A 15684-nucleotide genomic window follows, 5' to 3' on the forward strand; every position below is an offset into this window, starting at 1 on the left:
CCTGTGCCTCTCTGCCTGGCCCCCTGCCCTCGGGACCCTGTGGGCAACGTGCACTCTGAGGGGGTCCTCCCCGGACCTTGGGCAAAGGGCGCACCTGGGGCCAGCCCCCTCCTAGGTGTGACCCATGGGGGCTGGGGTGTGCTGTGGCCCACAGAGGCGGCATCAGTGCCACAGGGCTCAGTGTGAGGCCCCGGGACTTCCCGTCCCAGATCCCCGTGTTCTGCACGGACCCCCGTCCCTGCTGCGCTCCATCACGTGTTGGGGTCTGACGTCCCAGAGGACGGTGCTCCCCAGCAGAAACGTGGCAGATGGCCCCTCCCCATTCGCCAGTAGGGAATAAGGGGGGGGTGAGGGCAGTGCAGGGCGGGGGCCACGGGACTTCTCAGGGTGTGTGGTCCAGCCTCCTCACCTGGACAGGTGAGCGCACTGTGACCTCGAGAGGGAACCGGCCGGGCCTCCCGCTCCCACCTCCCCTGTTCCAGCCCCTTACCTGTCCTCAAGGGGCTGAGGCTCTGGTCCTACAGGGCAAGTTTGTCGAGGGGCCAGCCTGGTGAGCGCGGGGCCTGTGCGAACCCAGCTTGCTTTAATGACGGTCGGCCGGAGGCGCAGGCGCCTGGTCACCTAGGACACACCTGCCCAAGGGCGGTCTTGAGCAGCTGGAAGGGTGGAGCACATTGGCAGGGTCCCCGGAGGGCGGCTGTCCTCCAGCAGCAGCCTGGGAGCCATCACACTCGCCATGTCACACGTCTGCGTGGTTGGGGGAGCGCCAGGCCCTGGCCGCCCGAGAAGTCAGGCAAGCCTTGTCCCCACTCTCCTTCTGGGAGGGTTCAGGGTCCTTGTCCCCACATTCGAAACCCCTCCGGCTGACCGTCCTGGGCTTGGTTGCCTCCAGGGACGGGGCACTCACTCCTTCTGAGGTCGCCTGCTTCCCGTGTTCAGCACAGGCCTGTCTTTGTGGGTGAGGAAAATACTCAGGGTCCAGAGAGTGGGGGGTGAGGGGGAGAGGGGGAGTAGAGAGAGAAGGAGGAAGGGGGAGGGAGATGGAGAGAGAGACAGGGAGGCTCCAGTCACCCAAGGGAGTTACAACAATGGCCCTTCTCTGTGTCCCAGGATGAGAAGAACCAGATGATGACGACTAACGTGTGGGTGAAGCAGGTAGGCGAGTGCGGCCCCCTCCACCCCTGGATCCCCCCCCCCACACCCCTCCCTGCCTGTCCCTCCTCCCCTACTCTTTCCCTCTCCCCCTCCCTCTCCCCTCCTCTTTCCCTCTCCCCTTCCCCCTCCTCTCCTCTTTCCCTCTCCCCCTCCCCCACACCTCTCCCCCACGGCCCTCCCCCTCACAGCGTGGCTTCCCCCCCACCTCCCCCTGCCCCCAGGAATGGCATGACTACAAGCTGCGCTGGGACCCTGCCGACTACGAGAACGTCACCTCCATTCGCATTCCCTCCGAGCTCATCTGGCGGCCGGACATCGTCCTTTACAACAAGTGAGCCCCTGGGAGGTCGGCGGGCAGGGGTGCAGGTACCTGCGTCCGGGTGCCAGTGATCCAGGCCATCCAGGCGCGAGCAAGAGGTGGTGGCCTGTGTGGGCCCCGCTGTCGGGAGCCAGGGCTGAGGCCTCTGGAAGGGAAGGGGGGTGAGCAAAGCAGGAGACAAGGGCCCTGGGGGCTCTGTCCCTGCCTGGACCAGCCCCCCCCCCCCACCGCCCCAGTCCTGCCCCGGGGCGACTGCAGGCCCCAGAGCTGCCCCCCTGCCGGCCGCACTCACTGTCCCCAGCCGGGCAGGTGGTCCCTTGCCACGCACACAGCCGCCCGGCCCAGCTCGGTGTCCCCAGTCCACCTGTGCGGTCAGCCTTCCCAGCACCGGCACCTTCACGCTGCTGAGCGAGTGCCCCCCGGACGCCTCCCCGAATCTGTTCTTGGATGTGGCTGTTCTGTGCCAGGAAGCCGGTGCTTTCCAGGCACGGCCGTGGCAGGGGGTGGGCTCCAACTCATCCTTTCCCGGGACCCTTGCAGGGGGATCCTGAGCCCGGGGCAGCCCGACGACGTCCTCCTCTGTCCCCGTGTCACTGCTGGGTCACAGCTGGGCTGTTTGTTCGGCTCAGGCCGGGGCAGCAGCTCCCACAGCAGTTACAATTACGAACAAAGCAATGGCAGCACTTAGCTCCCTGCGGACCCCTGCCCTCCCCACTGCCAGACCCCAGTGGGCTGTGGTACAAAGCCCCTCCCGGGCCCCCGGGCAATGGGCCTGACCTATAAAACGTTGCTATTTGATTAAGAACGATTGGGCTCCTTTTCCAACTTAATTGATTCCAGTAATAACAGCGGGAGAGCTGGAGGGTTCTCTGAGATGCATTAGAGGGGGTCAGCTCCGTGAGGGGAAGGCTCTCTCCGCAGGGCACGGTCCTCTGCTCTCTGCGACCAGCCCCTGCCGCCACCCCAGCCCTCCCGGGGTCCCCGGTCTGCTCCCCACACCCCTCACCCCAGGACCTAGCACCACACCGTCTGAGTGGCGGATTCAGAGGATGCGCACCAGTGTCAGCGCCCTGGGCCCCCAGGGGAGCCTTCATGCTGTGGTGACACCAGACCCTCCCTGGGCAGGACGTGCTGGCTGAGAAGCAGCTCTGGGATCTGTACAGACCCCCCCGGGACTGCAGCCCAGGATGGGGCTGCACTCAAAGTCCCTCCTGGTTTCTCCTCCTTCCGGGTCCCTGGGGGAGGTAGCGGGTGGACCCCCAGCTTCTCTGTGAGGCTGTGGTCGGCACAGAGGCTTTGTCTGCGCAGGGCTGCGGTGGTGGGCGAGGAAGGGTCCCGGAGCCGGTGGCCGATGGTGGCCAAGCCACGGCCACCAGGAGGGCTCGTTTCCAGGGGCAACGGGAGGCCGCTGACCAGGCTGCTGTCCACTTGAGTGTGGCCGGGTGGTCGCCCTGGGCTACTGGGTGAGGGGAAAGAGGGGGGGCAGCTTTCTGGTAGCTTTGGGGAATCCCCTCGGTTGGAGGCCGTGCTGTCTGTCCACTTGGGGGCTTCTCCATGCCCTTGGGGGCAGAGTGTCTCGCAAGGCCTCTTACACGCAGCACCACACGGATGGGGGTTCGCGGGGCCTGGAGCGGGGGCCCGGACAGGCTGGGACGGCGCCCCTGCTCTGCCGTAGAACGTGCTCGGGCTCTGCCCGTCCAGTCCCGACGTCCACGCCCCTCGGCTCCCCGGAGGCACAGCCCTGCTGGACGCCTGCCGTGGAACCAGACACCCCTGGCACCGGGCCTCGCCCCTGCACCGCCGGGGCCTCGGGGCCGGGCCGGGAAGACGTTGGACCCTCCGGGCCGCCTCCTGAGAGCCTCTGCTTCCTCAAGACGCGGCCAGGCTGCTGCACATCAGGGAGCATGTCCACCCGCAGGCCCAGGCCACAGGTCCAGACGAGCACGGCCTCCTGGGAGGCGTCTCGGGGATCTGAGCCGGGGCTGGGCCGGGCCAGGAGATGGGGGCCTTGCGGCTGGGGGCACGTGGGGGCGTGGCCGCAGGGGCCAGCGGGCGGTGTCCCAGGAAAAAACTCTGATCCTGTCTGTGGGCATCAAAACCCAGAGGCCTGGGTGCAGATTCCCGGTTCCTGGGGTTGCTTTCCGTGAACTTCTGGAACATTCCCTGCCCTGCCTGGAGGATCAGGGCTGCCGGGCTCACGCCACCGACTGGAGCCTCTGATCTCCGTGCAGAATGTTTGCTGAGTGGCGCTGGTTCATCTGCTCTGTGCCTCAGAGGGGCAAGGCTTTGGGTTTGGAGGGATGTTGCCGAGGGAGGACAGTCTTGCATCATCCTGCCGGGGAGGGAGCCTCAGCCCCAGGCCAGCGTCCAGCGGCCCCCAGTGGAAAGCCCTGCCCCTCTTCGTGGGGATGCAGTTGCGGGTCTCCATCTGCCACCGACCTAGACGTCAGCTAGGAAGGGTCACGGAGGTCATGGGATCGGGTTGGCGCCCGCTGAGAGCATGGGGGGGGGGGTCTCTGAGCTGGAGGCGGGGGACGGGGAGGTGTTCACTGGGGCTGCGGGCTTCTGGGCCCGGGCTGAGTGCACCCGCGGTGGGTGTGGGAAGCAGGGGTGTGGGCCGGCACGGAAGGCTGGGCTCTGAGCCCTTGGTGGGCGCCTGACCCACACCCGGGGCTGAGCAGCTGGTGTCGAGGGTCTGGGGTCTGCCGGCAGCTTCTCCGGCTGAGCTGCTGTGCCAGCAGGTTGTGGTGAACCCCCACCTCCACGGTCTTCGAGCCACTGTCCTTGGGGCTCCGTGGGGCCGTGGGGAGGTTCCCTGCCAGCCCTTCAGAGCCAAGCCTGGGGCTGCCGCTGTCTCCACCTGCTCGTGGCCACCACGCCTCGGGGAGACTGAGGCCAGGAGAGTGGTGACACTGGCCGGGGACGCTGCTGGCAACCAGGGGCTTCCAGCCACAGAGGAGAGCAGTGCCGACTCCAGGAGCCGATGAGGTTCCTGGGCCCCACTCCACACCCGCCAGGCACACTCGTGGAGACAGTGAGGCAGACGCTGCTGTCTGGGAAGCCTGGGGTCACAGACAGTATCCCCCCCGGCCCTGTTCTGTGCCCACTCGGCCTGTGGACAGGAGCCAACACCCGCCCCCGGCCAAGGGCGAGGCAAGAGGGCGGATGGCCAGGGCCTGGCCCTGTCGTCTCCTGCTCATGTGGCCTGGGGTCCTCGCCTGTGCAGGAGGGGAGTAACCTCACCTGTGAGTTGTGGGGGTAACAGAGAGAGAGTAGCAAAGTGCCCAGCGGTGCGGGCACGCCTGGTCTGGGGCAGGAGACGGTGACCAGACAGGCCCCCGCCCCGCTTGGCCCAACCCCCTAGGTGACCTACAGGGGACCAGGCCCAGTCCCCCGAGACCCTGCGGAGTTCTGTGGCCTGGTGCCCGCAGCCATTTTCACGTCCGTGCCGTCATGTGCACGGGGTGTGGGTGGGGGCCAGGACCCTCTGAGGAGCCGTGCCCTTTGCCCTCCGCCCTGGGCCGCGGGGAGGGCCCCCCTCGCCCTCACACCGGGGACGGGAGCTCCCCGACCTCGGACCCTTGCAGGGACCTGACCCCCCTTTAGGCTGCCCGCGGGCCCTGGCCCAGACTAGTTCCTGGCTCCAGGACAGAAACGGACCGGCTGCCAGGCCCCCCGCCCCTGCCCCGGCGCAGGGCCCCCTCCCTGCCTCTCCCCCCCACGGTGTCACCGTCAAGCCGTGTGTCCCCCCAGGGTAGGGGTGATAAGCTGAGACAGGTGGCTGACCACGATGCGCCCCGGGGCCACCAGCCCCGCCCCGCCCTCGGGGGGGGGGCGCGCCCGTGAGCCGGGGGCGGTGCCAGGGGGGTCTCACACCCCTCTCTTCCTGCGCAGCGCGGACGGGGACTTTGCGGTCACCCACCTGACCAAGGCCCACCTCTTCCACGACGGGCGGGTCCAGTGGACGCCCCCGGCCATCTACAAGAGCTCCTGCAGCATCGACGTCACCTTCTTCCCCTTCGACCAGCAGAACTGCACCATGAAGTTCGGGTCCTGGACCTACGACAAGGCCAAGATCGACCTGGTGAACATGCACAGCCGCGTGGACCAGCTGGACCTGTGGGAGAGCGGGGAGTGGGTCATCGTGGACGCCGTGGGCACCTACAACACCAGGAAGTACGAGTGCTGTGCCGAGGTCTACCCGGACATCACCTACGCCTTCGTCATCCGGCGTCTGCCCCTCTTCTACACCATCAACCTCATCATCCCCTGCCTGCTCATCTCCTGCCTCACGGTGCTGGTCTTCTACCTGCCGTCCGAGTGCGGAGAGAAGATCACGCTGTGCATCTCCGTGCTGCTCTCGCTCACCGTCTTCCTGCTGCTCATCACCGAGATCATCCCCTCCACCTCCCTGGTCATCCCGCTCATCGGCGAGTACCTGCTCTTCACCATGATCTTCGTCACGCTGTCCATCGTCATCACCGTCTTCGTGCTCAACGTGCACCACCGCTCCCCGCGCACGCACACCATGCCCGCCTGGGTCCGCCGGGTCTTCCTGGACGTCGTGCCCCGCCTGCTCTTCATGAAACGGCCGTCGGTGGTCAAGGACAACTGCAGGCGGCTCATCGAGTCCATGCACAAGATGGCCGGCGCCCCGGGCTTCTGGCCCGAGCCCGAGGGGGCGCCCACCCTCACGAGCGCAGCTCAGAGCCAGGGCCCCTCGCCCTCCTCGCCCTCCCCGTCCTCCCGCGGCCCCCTGGACGAGCCGGCCAAGGCCCAGGCGGCCTGCAAGCTGCCCTCGGACCGGGTCCCTGCCCCGCAGCCCTCGGAGGCTGAGAACGGGAGCCCCTGCCCCTCGCCTGATCCCTGCCACCCGCCCTCCGGCACCCGGGCCCCGGGGCTCGCCAAAGCCCGGTCCCTGAGTGCCCAGCACGTGTCCAGCCCCGCCGAAGCCACGGAGGACGGCGTCCGATGCCGGTCTCGGAGCATCCAGTGCTGCGTTCCCCGAGACGATGCCGCCTCCCAGGCCGGGGGCCCAGCGGCCGGCTCCCCCGCCTTTCTGAAGGCCAGCTCGGCCGAGCTCCCGCCTCCAGACCAGCCCTCTCCGTGCAAGTGCAGGTGCCAGAAGGAGCCGTCCCCAAACGCCGCGCTCAAAGCCCGCGGCACCAAAGCCGCGCCCCGGCACCTGCCCCTGTCCCCGGCGCTGACGCGGGCCGTAGAGGGCGTCCAGTACATCGCAGACCACCTGAAGGCGGAAGACACGGACTTCTCGGTAAGTTTCTGCCCATGGCTGTGTCTGGAGGTGTCCCTGGCTGGACAGACGCTCTCTGCCTCTCTTTCGTCTCCGGAGGAGGGAGCGGCCAGGGAAAAGTCCGAAGGCCAGGGCCCAGACCCGGGCTACTGAGCTCTGGGACGCAGGCACCTCGAGCCCCGACCCTGTCCTGCTCTCTATTCCCTGAGCATCTGACGCTGGCGGGAGGTCCCGGGGGTGGCACTGGGGCAGGTGGCCCAGAGCGTCTAGCGGAGAGTGGGCCGCAGGGGCGTCCTTGCCGTTCAGGACACAGGGATCCTGCAGACAGAAGGCAGGCCCAGGACGTCTGGGCGCTATTGCTGGCCTCCCTGTCCAAGCGGGGCGTGGGCTTCTGGGGAGGGGCTGGGGGTGGCAGGGCCCCGGGGCGGAGGAGGAGGAGGAGTAGGGAGAGGGAAGGACTGGGGTCTGGGGCACAGCCCTGCCTCTTCGGCCAGCACCCCACATGTCAAGCTGGGAGCCGTGGGCGAAGGGGCTCTATCGCTGGCCTGGCTACGAGGACCTGGGGACCCCGGGACCCCAGCTGTGGAGGAGCGCGGTCACCGGCAGGGATCGGAGGGCGCCCTGACAGTGTCCCCAGCCCCTCTGCTGAGTGTCAGCCCCTAGGGCTGAGATAGGACTGCCACGCACCTGTTGTGCTCGGCTCACGAAGGAGAGGTTACTGGATGTGCCCGGGACGCCCAGCTGGTGGGCACTGGGCCCAGGGACGGGCCATCTCTGCCTGACCCCCACCGCTAGGGAACGTTCCTTTTTCCTTGTAGTGATGCTTGTCCACCCGTCCCAGCTCAGACTTGGCTGAAATCTCAGGACCTAATGTAGCCAGGAGTGAGGTGGGGACATCTGCAAGGTCAGAGCACAGGCAGAGGAAGTGAGAGGGGTCTCCGGCCCTGGTCAGTCTGCTGGGCCACTATTTGCTGGTCAGCCTGGGGCCTGACCTCTGCCCTGCCGCATTGACCTTGCCCTTGTCAACTGTGTCCTGCCCGCCGGTGCTGCTGCTGCCGTGATGGGGATGCTGCTGTCCCTGCCTGCACCTTGGGTAATGGCCCCTGATTGTTTATGGGACACGTGTGGCCCCAGGACCATGTGCCCCATGGCTGAGTGAGCCCTGGAGAGGATCAGGGGTGCTGCCTGCACAGCACATCCCCAGTTTCCCAGGTACCCTGCTGAACCTCAAGAGGCTGTGAAGCTGTTCTGGAGGTTTCCAGAAGTTTCTGCCCTGGACCCCATTTTGCTGCCAGCTCTTAAAGAACAGATGGTTCCCTAACTCGATGTGGGGGTCCGAGCACTGCTGGGGGATCCGAGCCCTGGTGGGGAGTTGGAACACTGCTGGGGGTGGGAGCACAGCTGGGGGTGGGAGCACTGCTGGGGGTCTGAGCACTGCTGGGGGTCCGAGCTGGGGTCCGAGCTGGGGTGGGAGCACAGCTGGGGGGTCCGAGCAGTGCTGAGGAGGGACTGATGCCGTTAGAAGTGGAACCAGAATCCTCAGGGAGCCCAGCGGCTGGCGGTGCCTGTCTGGAGGGGGCCTGGCCCGTCCTTTATCCGCATCGCGGGTCTGGCCGCCACGACCTGGTTCTGGTTTGGGAGCATCGCCAGGCTGCCTTGACGAGGACGGGCCTTGGACGCTCTGGGCGGCTTTGTCCGCGAGGGCCTTTCATCCGCAGGATGGGGGACGGGTGCGTGGGGATCAAAGACAAAGCGGAGGTGTGTGTGTGTCTCAGCCTCCCTGGAACGGAGGGTCCCGGATGGACTTCTTATTTATAAGTGGCCTTGCTTGCCCTCCGGCTTCGGTTTGCTTTGAAACCCTCAGGATGTCTCTGATGACTTGAGAAATCAGAGCAGAAAATGGCAGTGAAGGGCCCTCTGTACCCTCCACACCCCAGAACGAGGGCTGAGCCCACCCCTGCCCAGGCTGCCCACCCGCCCAGCCCGCCACCGCTTGTGCCTCTCGGAGCCTCTGCCCTGGGCTGCCCTCTGTGCCTCGGGGTCCCCACCTGTGCGTGGACAGCAGTGCCTCCTTTCTAAAGGTGAATGGCCTCAGGTGACGTGCCCTCTGGCCTCCGTGTCCGGGACCTCCCCTCAAGCCAGGGCATCCTCACCGCCTCTGAGGAGCCCTCCGCTCCTGCTGCCGTGCCCCACTCCGAGCCTGCCCGCAGTGCCCTGGTCTGCCGTTTGCTTGTCTCCCCCACTCCCGCCCAGGGACCTTAGAGACAGAGCTAAGAGACTCCGTTGACTCAGGAGGGCAGCTGGCCTGTGAGCACCGCCCCTTGGAACAGGGTGGGCGGGAGTGCAGGGCAGCTGGGCCTCGGCCGTCGCCTTCTGGACGTGGTCCACTGCGGGGGAGGCCCCCAGGGTGCTCCCGGCCCTGGCCCTGAATAGCCGAGGCATGTGGGCATCCCCTCTCTGGGCCTCACTTTCCTCATCTGCAAAATGGGGGCGCACCTGATGCTCTCCATGGTGTCCGTCCCAGCTTTGGTGAGGTGAGAGCAAACGTCACCATAAAGCAGCCTGGCTGCTGGGGTCCCAGAGGCTCTCTACCTCCCTGGCCCTGGGGCTTCTGGCCAGGCAGGTGAAGTCAGGTGGGCCAGAGCACCAAACCCCAGGCCCGGCCTGCAGGATGCGTCTCTGAGCCCCTCCTGCTCAGCTCAGCAGGCGGTCACCCTGATTACCTGGGTGTCCAGGAGGGGAAATGGAGATCCTGCCGGGAAAAGTACCAGGTTCTAGAAGGTTTTCGCCGCCTGGAGGCCTGAGGGCGGTGGGCTGGGAGTGACCACACGCGTCTGTGTTTGCAGGTAAAGGAGGACTGGAAGTACGTGGCCATGGTCATCGACCGCATCTTCCTGTGGGTGTTCGTCCTCGTCTGCCTGCTGGGGACCGCGGGTCTCTTCCTGCCCCCCTGGCTGGCCGGCATGATCTAGCGGGACGGGGGCCAGGCGCCCGCAGCCCCAGGTCTGTGCCTGGCCGTCCTAGGGGTTCCTCAACTGCGTGGGGTCACAGCATTTGCCAGATTGTCCCCCTGTTTTCTGCCTACTGTGAGACAGCCTTGGAAAGGGTCACTGCACCCCGGGGGAGCCGGTGCTGGCTCGGTCCTGCTGAGACCTGCCTGGGGGGCGGCCGGGCTGGAAAGGACGGCTAGGAAATGCCTGTTCTTGTCTGGAGGGCGGGTCACCGCCTACGTCTTATTAAAGTTTATCTGGAGCATGGTGACACGTTGGCTTCCTGCCCAGGACACGCGTCCGACCAGTCAGCAAGCAGCTAGCAGTCCCGACTGTCCCGAGGGCCACGACCTTCCGCCACCGTCAGCCCCCAATTCCCCTCACCCCTGTGGGATCACGGAGGCCCGGGCATCTGCGCGACCCCCCCCCCCCCCCCGCATCCTCGGGCCGGCTCTCTTGGCCCCCGCAGAGGCCAGGCAGCAGACTCTGGAATCTCATTTGCCAGGGGTGGGTCCAAGCAGGGATGCTTTGTTTTGTTTTATTCTGGGTAAATTAGTGATAATGCAAGTTCTGGGCCAGCGTGCGGGGGAGTCTAGCGACAGGCGCCCCATGGGCACAGGTACCCTTCGCACCAGGGACTCTGGACATGTGTCTTCCTGGGGTCCTGGGAAGTCCTGGGCAAGCATTTGCAGACTCCCAGTGGACACGGGTAGTTGTGAAGGTCCCAGAGCAGTGTCCAGTGTCCAGGGTCCCTGTCCGGGCTCTCCCTGACCTCCTGTGGGTCCCCTCTATACACAGCCCCTTGGGAGACCCTCTCTGAAGCACAGGCTCGGTGGCCATGGTGAGGGTCCCCAAGGACAACTTGCCCGGGCTGACTCTGGGACCCTCTGCAGTGTGGTCCCAGAGAAATGTCCTACGTGAGGGGCCCCCACAGGCCTCCCAGCCCTGGTTTTCATCCCGCGGCCGGCACAGCCGAGGAGCCACAGCTGGGGGACCCGGTGTCATTCCCCACCCCCCGCCCCAAGGCGACATCAATAGTATCCCCGTGACCCTGGGGAAACGTTGCCCTGGGGGGGCGTGGGGGGGCACGTGCTGTCCCCGGGCTCTCTCTCTTTCTCCGGAGCCCTTAGGCCCCGAGTGCCGGGGAAGGGGGGGAGGATAGTGTATTCAGAGGCCACCCGGAGGCCAAGGAGTCTGTTCCTCATGTTGATGGTCAAAATCGTACCTCCCAGACCCCCTGACTAAAGGGGTGCCGTGTGGCAGGTAGGAGCTGGGCCTGGAGCCCCGCCTGGCCCGCGAGGTCTGGGTCCAGAGGTACTTGGCGGCCTGGAGAGAAGAGTCACGTTCGGAACCGAGCACAGACCAAGCATCCGGTCCGAGGACTGGTCGCCGCCCAGGCCCGGTTGCTGGTCCCGGTCGGCCGTGGTGCCCGGGCACAGCCACACCCTCACCCGCTCTGTGAGGCGCCTGTGACGCGGACCCTGACTGGGGCCGGAAGGTCCCCGCGCCCAGGAGCGGGATAGAGACCCGAGGTTCTGAATGTCCCGCCCCATCCGCCCGGCTCTGACCGGCACCTGCCCGCTGGGGCCGTCCGGGCGGCCTTCCGCAAGAGGCAGATGTCACATGTAGTGCCCTCAGTCCTTACGGAGTCGGACCCGGCTCCAGATGTGCGGCGGTGGTGGCGGGAGGGCCCTGGCGCTGGCCCAGCCGCGGACACTCGTTTCTGGATCAGGAGAGACCGCGGAGCCGCTGGGACGGAGACGCTGCCTTTCCCTTCCCTGTTTTTGTTTCTTTGTTGTGCTTTCTTGAGACTCAATAAATAATGTCAGAAAATCACACACAAAAACCTAAGTACCGGGTTCCCCTCACGCCAGATGAGGGGACGACACACACTATTTTGTCGTATTTGCCTCCAGGGTTTTGCTTTTTGGATCGAGGCAGATTTCACATGTGACCAAAGTGCACGATCTCAGCCCTCACCTCGGGGAGTTTTACCAGACGAGACACCAAGGACCCGGGACTCCGCTCCACACTCAGGGCGCCACGGTCGCCCGGAAAGCCCACCGGGCCCCTTCTGGTCGTGAGTGGAGCCCTGCGGCACGGGGTCCACGGGCATCGCCGAGACCCCTCGTGGTCCTGGGGCTGCCAGTAAACGCAAAGGAGCTGCTCAGCGCTGTTCTCCACCCGAGCAAACGGAAACGCATTTTCTTGCCCGTCACCTGTGAGCAGACCGTCCTTCCCGTTTTCGAGGATTATGGCTCAGGCCGCTGTGACCGCACAGGACCGTGCCCTGAACTCTCTTTGTATTAACCACGTTCTTATGTTCTGTATCTTGTGACGTTTGGCATCTCAGGGGCCTGGGGACAGACGCCCCCCAGGGCCAGCCCGTTTTGGGGGTGGTGGACATTTGCCTGGAGCGGGACATGTGTGTGCCACACTCCCTCCCCACCCCCACCCCACCCCCGCCTGGGGCCAGGAGTCACCACCGGCCACTCCAAGCCGCTACTCCCAGCCGTGACACCCAAGTCACCCAGAGCCAGGTCCCAGGCAACGAGGGCGGCCCTGTGCGCCCTGCCCTGCAGGTCCCTGGCCCAGGCCTTCCCCTCGCCCTGCCTGGTGGCCCTGTGGGCATGGCGTGCCCTCTGGGGAAATTGAGTCAGATCCTTCTTTCAACGGCACTGGTCTCTCCATGGCATCACGTGGTCACCTGCACCAGCTGAGACAGGGCATAGAGAACTGTGGGCGTGCACGTGTGCGAGGTCCAAAGCGACCTCCCCCTTCTCGCCAAGTTTCTAAGTCCCTCGACGGCACCTGGGGCAGCAGACCAAGCTGGCCAGGGCATGTGGACACGCCCTGTGGCACGTGGCCCCCAGCGGCAGGCCTGGGAGTTTCCATGGAGACCTTGTGGCCCACAAAGCAGAAACTGCTTAGTACCTGAACCTTTACGGGCCGGGCCCGTGGTCCCAGTGTGCGTCCCCACATCAGTGACTGACCTTTCCTACGGTCCTGTGCTCTGGGACTTTTTATTCTAGAGTTTTCCCTTTCCATCTGAATAACAATGGTAAGTTGGGGGTGGGGTTCCTGCCGGGTTAACGCAGATCATGCCAGATGCTGTCCACCCGGCTGGCAGGGGTCCCATCCCTCAACTGCCGCCGCGTCTGGATATCTGCCTGTCGCACGGGTGTAGCGACAAGGGCATAGCTTGACCTGTTTTCTCTGGCTGACCGTACAGCCGGCCCCCAGCCCCCAGCCCCCAGCCATCCATTAGTCCTGCCTCTTCTGGAATTTCCCGGAGAGGGGATCACACAGTGTGCGCTCGTGCCAGCTTCCTTCCCTCAGCCTGAGTCCACACTCCATCCACGTGCCACACCGGCCACCATCGGCGTGTCCCGGCTGCTCTGTGGGTTGCCGTGGGAGGATACACCGGTCTTTATTCATCTGTCTCCCAGTCGATGGCATTCGGGCTGTTTCCAGTTTGGGGCTGTTAGTATTTCTTTCTTTCTTTTAAGTTTACTTATTTTGAGAGACAGAGTGGAGGAGAAGAGAGAGGGAGGGAGAGAGAATCCCAAGCAGGCTGTATGCTGTCCGCGCCGAGCCCGATGCAGGGCTTGAACTCACAGACTGTGAGATCGTGACCTGAGCCAAAACCAAGAGTTGGATGCTTAATCGACTGTGCCCTCCAGGCGTCCCTGGGACAGCTAGTATTTCTGCTATGAGCATCTTGGGGCATGTTTTGGTACATTTGTGCATTTCTACTGGCTGTAACCCCGGGAACGGACCGCTCTGTGCCCCGCGGGATCCGCCGTGGTCAGGTGGTTGGCCCACAGGCTGTGTCACTTTGCCTCCCTGCATCAGGGCCCGGTTGCCCCGTCCACAGCAAGGGTTGTCATCTGTGCCTTTGGTGGGGACACAGCTGTGCCTCCCTGTGCCGTCCCCTGCATTTCGGTAGCTAAGTAGTGAGGTGGGTTTCTTATCGAATGTTAATCGACTCTTCCAGAAAATGCCCATCATTGGCCTTTGTCAGCTCCCTTTGACCAGCTTCAATGCTGGTCTCTAACGTAATTCTGTTGTAGACAGAGAACTACTCGGTTTGATCTGAAATTTGTGACACTTGTTTTGGGCCAGCCTTCCACATGTGCTTGATGGGGAGGTGTCGCTTGCTGTGGTCTGGGGAAAGTTCTAGCAATGCCGGCCAGGTCAGGTCAGGGGAGAGGTCTGCTCTGGTCTTCTGTCTGCTTTCTCTCCCGATTCCCGTGCGGGTGTTAGTGCCACCGAGGACAGCTGTGGGTCTGTCCCCTGCTCCTCGGTCAGCGTTTGCTTCCTGTATTCTGCAGCCCTGTCACGTCGAGGGCTGCCGTGTCCTCCCGGTGAGCAGCCCCCTTGGCCTCATGTCACGTCCCCTTCCTCTCTGGCCCATTCTGTGTTTTGAAGTCTACCTTTGCTGACAACAACATAGCCACTCAGCTTCCACCTTTAACCGCTAACCTGACTCTTGTCGCTGTTTACGACGTGGACAACCCGTGGCTACCACCCAAGTGGATGGATGGAACACGTCCATCTACCTTCCCTGCGCCTCCCCGGGAAGCCGCTGCCCTGACCGCCGTTGCACTAGAGCCTTCATGTGTTCTAGAACCTCACGTAAATGGAGGACTCTCCTTTGTGCACAGCCTGTTTGCTTCAGCGGGCTTTGCCGTTCATCCCCGGTAGTACGTGTGTGATTTGCTTGTGTCTGTGAATACTCCGCCATTTGTTTATTCATTGATGGACGCTTGGATTGTTTCCTGTTTGGAGCTATGACGGATCATGCTGCTTCCCGTGCGCGCACACACACGCGTCTTTGTGTGGACATGTTTTCATTTCTCTGGCGCAAATACCTACTAGAACTTCGGGGCCCCGGAAGGCCCCAGGAGGTGTTTCCAGAAGCTTCCCAGCCATGTGGCCTCGCACCCCTGCGACAGCCTCAGAGACACCGGGTGTGGGTTGCACTGCATGAGTGGCTTTCTCGTCTCTGAAGACCAGGGCTGCTGAGCGCCGTGTCGTGGATTCACTGACCGCCCGTGTGTCTTGCTTAGTGAAGTGTTGAAATCTTTTCTCATTACACATCGCCTTCTTTTAATGAGTTGTTAATATTTCTTTCCCATCTGTGACTACAATTTTCATTTCCTTAATGGTGTCTTTTGAAGAAAAGCTTTTAATTTTGATGAAGTGCAATTTATTATTTTTTTTCCTTCTATGGTTATTGCTTTATGGACCCTGCTTAAGAAATCTGTGCCTATCCCGAGGTTTTGAGTATGTACTTCTAGATTTCCTTCTAGAAAGCTTTGTTTTAGCTTTTATGTTTCGGTTTATCACACTTTCCGAGCCAGCTTTTGCACGTGGCATTCGATGAGGGTGGTTCATGATTCAAATCTCCAGCTGCCTCTGCACCATTTTCAGAAAACACTATCCTTCCCCGTGGAAACGCCCAGAATGACCACCTCGTACATTCTCCCGGCTTCCGGGTGCTCTAGTCCAACCCTGGCTGCTCCGAACTGGCTAGAGGCAGAAAGCTGGGTCGTGCCTCTCAGCACGGTTTGGAAGTTCACTCATATTTATTGTAATTTCTGCTACACTGGGAAATGTTTCTGTTTACATGTTCTATCCCCTCCCATAAAGGAAATGCTAATCTCGAAGGTTACACGTTCTATTTTCTTCCTCCTCATGGCTGCTGCCAAGATTTATATGTTCCAAGAGTTTAATAAATTGATATCAGGCTGCCCATCTCCGAATAAAGCAAGCGCATTGGTTGCCTTCAGGAATCCTGGCCTCCCACGCACCAGCCACAGCGGAACAATCTAGAAGTGCAGAATTTGTCCACGTGGAGGGCTTCATTGTCCAGTCAGCAGTGAACTTCATCACGTGTCTCAGGGACTGGGCTTTCCTGTGTATTGGATCTAATTTCTGGTTATTTTCCCCTTTCTGGGGGGGCT

At 63.4% G+C, this 15684-nt stretch overlaps 1 protein-coding gene across 2 annotated transcripts; it reads left to right on the forward strand.

Annotated features, from left to right (window-relative positions):
* The first annotated feature begins 1002 nt into the window (after window positions 1-1002).
* Window positions 1003-10067, forward strand: CHRNA4 (cholinergic receptor nicotinic alpha 4 subunit). Of its 2 annotated transcripts, XM_042979677.1 has the most exons (4): window positions 1003-1155; window positions 1377-1486; window positions 5369-6746; window positions 9572-10067. In XM_042979677.1, the coding sequence occupies exons 1-4, from the start codon at window positions 1126-1128 to the stop codon at window positions 9695-9697; spliced, it is 1644 nt and encodes a 547-aa protein (XP_042835611.1). In that variant the 5' UTR covers window positions 1003-1125; the 3' UTR covers window positions 9698-10067. The 2 variants fall into 2 exon arrangements, with proteins under 2 accessions (XP_042835611.1, XP_042835612.1); XM_042979678.1 differs by lacking the exon at window positions 1003-1155 and having other exon boundaries at window positions 1406-1486; window positions 5505-6746.
* The last annotated feature ends 5617 nt before the right edge of the window (window positions 10068-15684 follow it).

The sequence above is a fragment of the Panthera tigris genome, chromosome A3, assembly GCF_018350195.1.
Source record: "Panthera tigris isolate Pti1 chromosome A3, P.tigris_Pti1_mat1.1, whole genome shotgun sequence".
Lineage (NCBI taxonomy): Eukaryota > Metazoa > Chordata > Mammalia > Carnivora > Felidae > Panthera > Panthera tigris.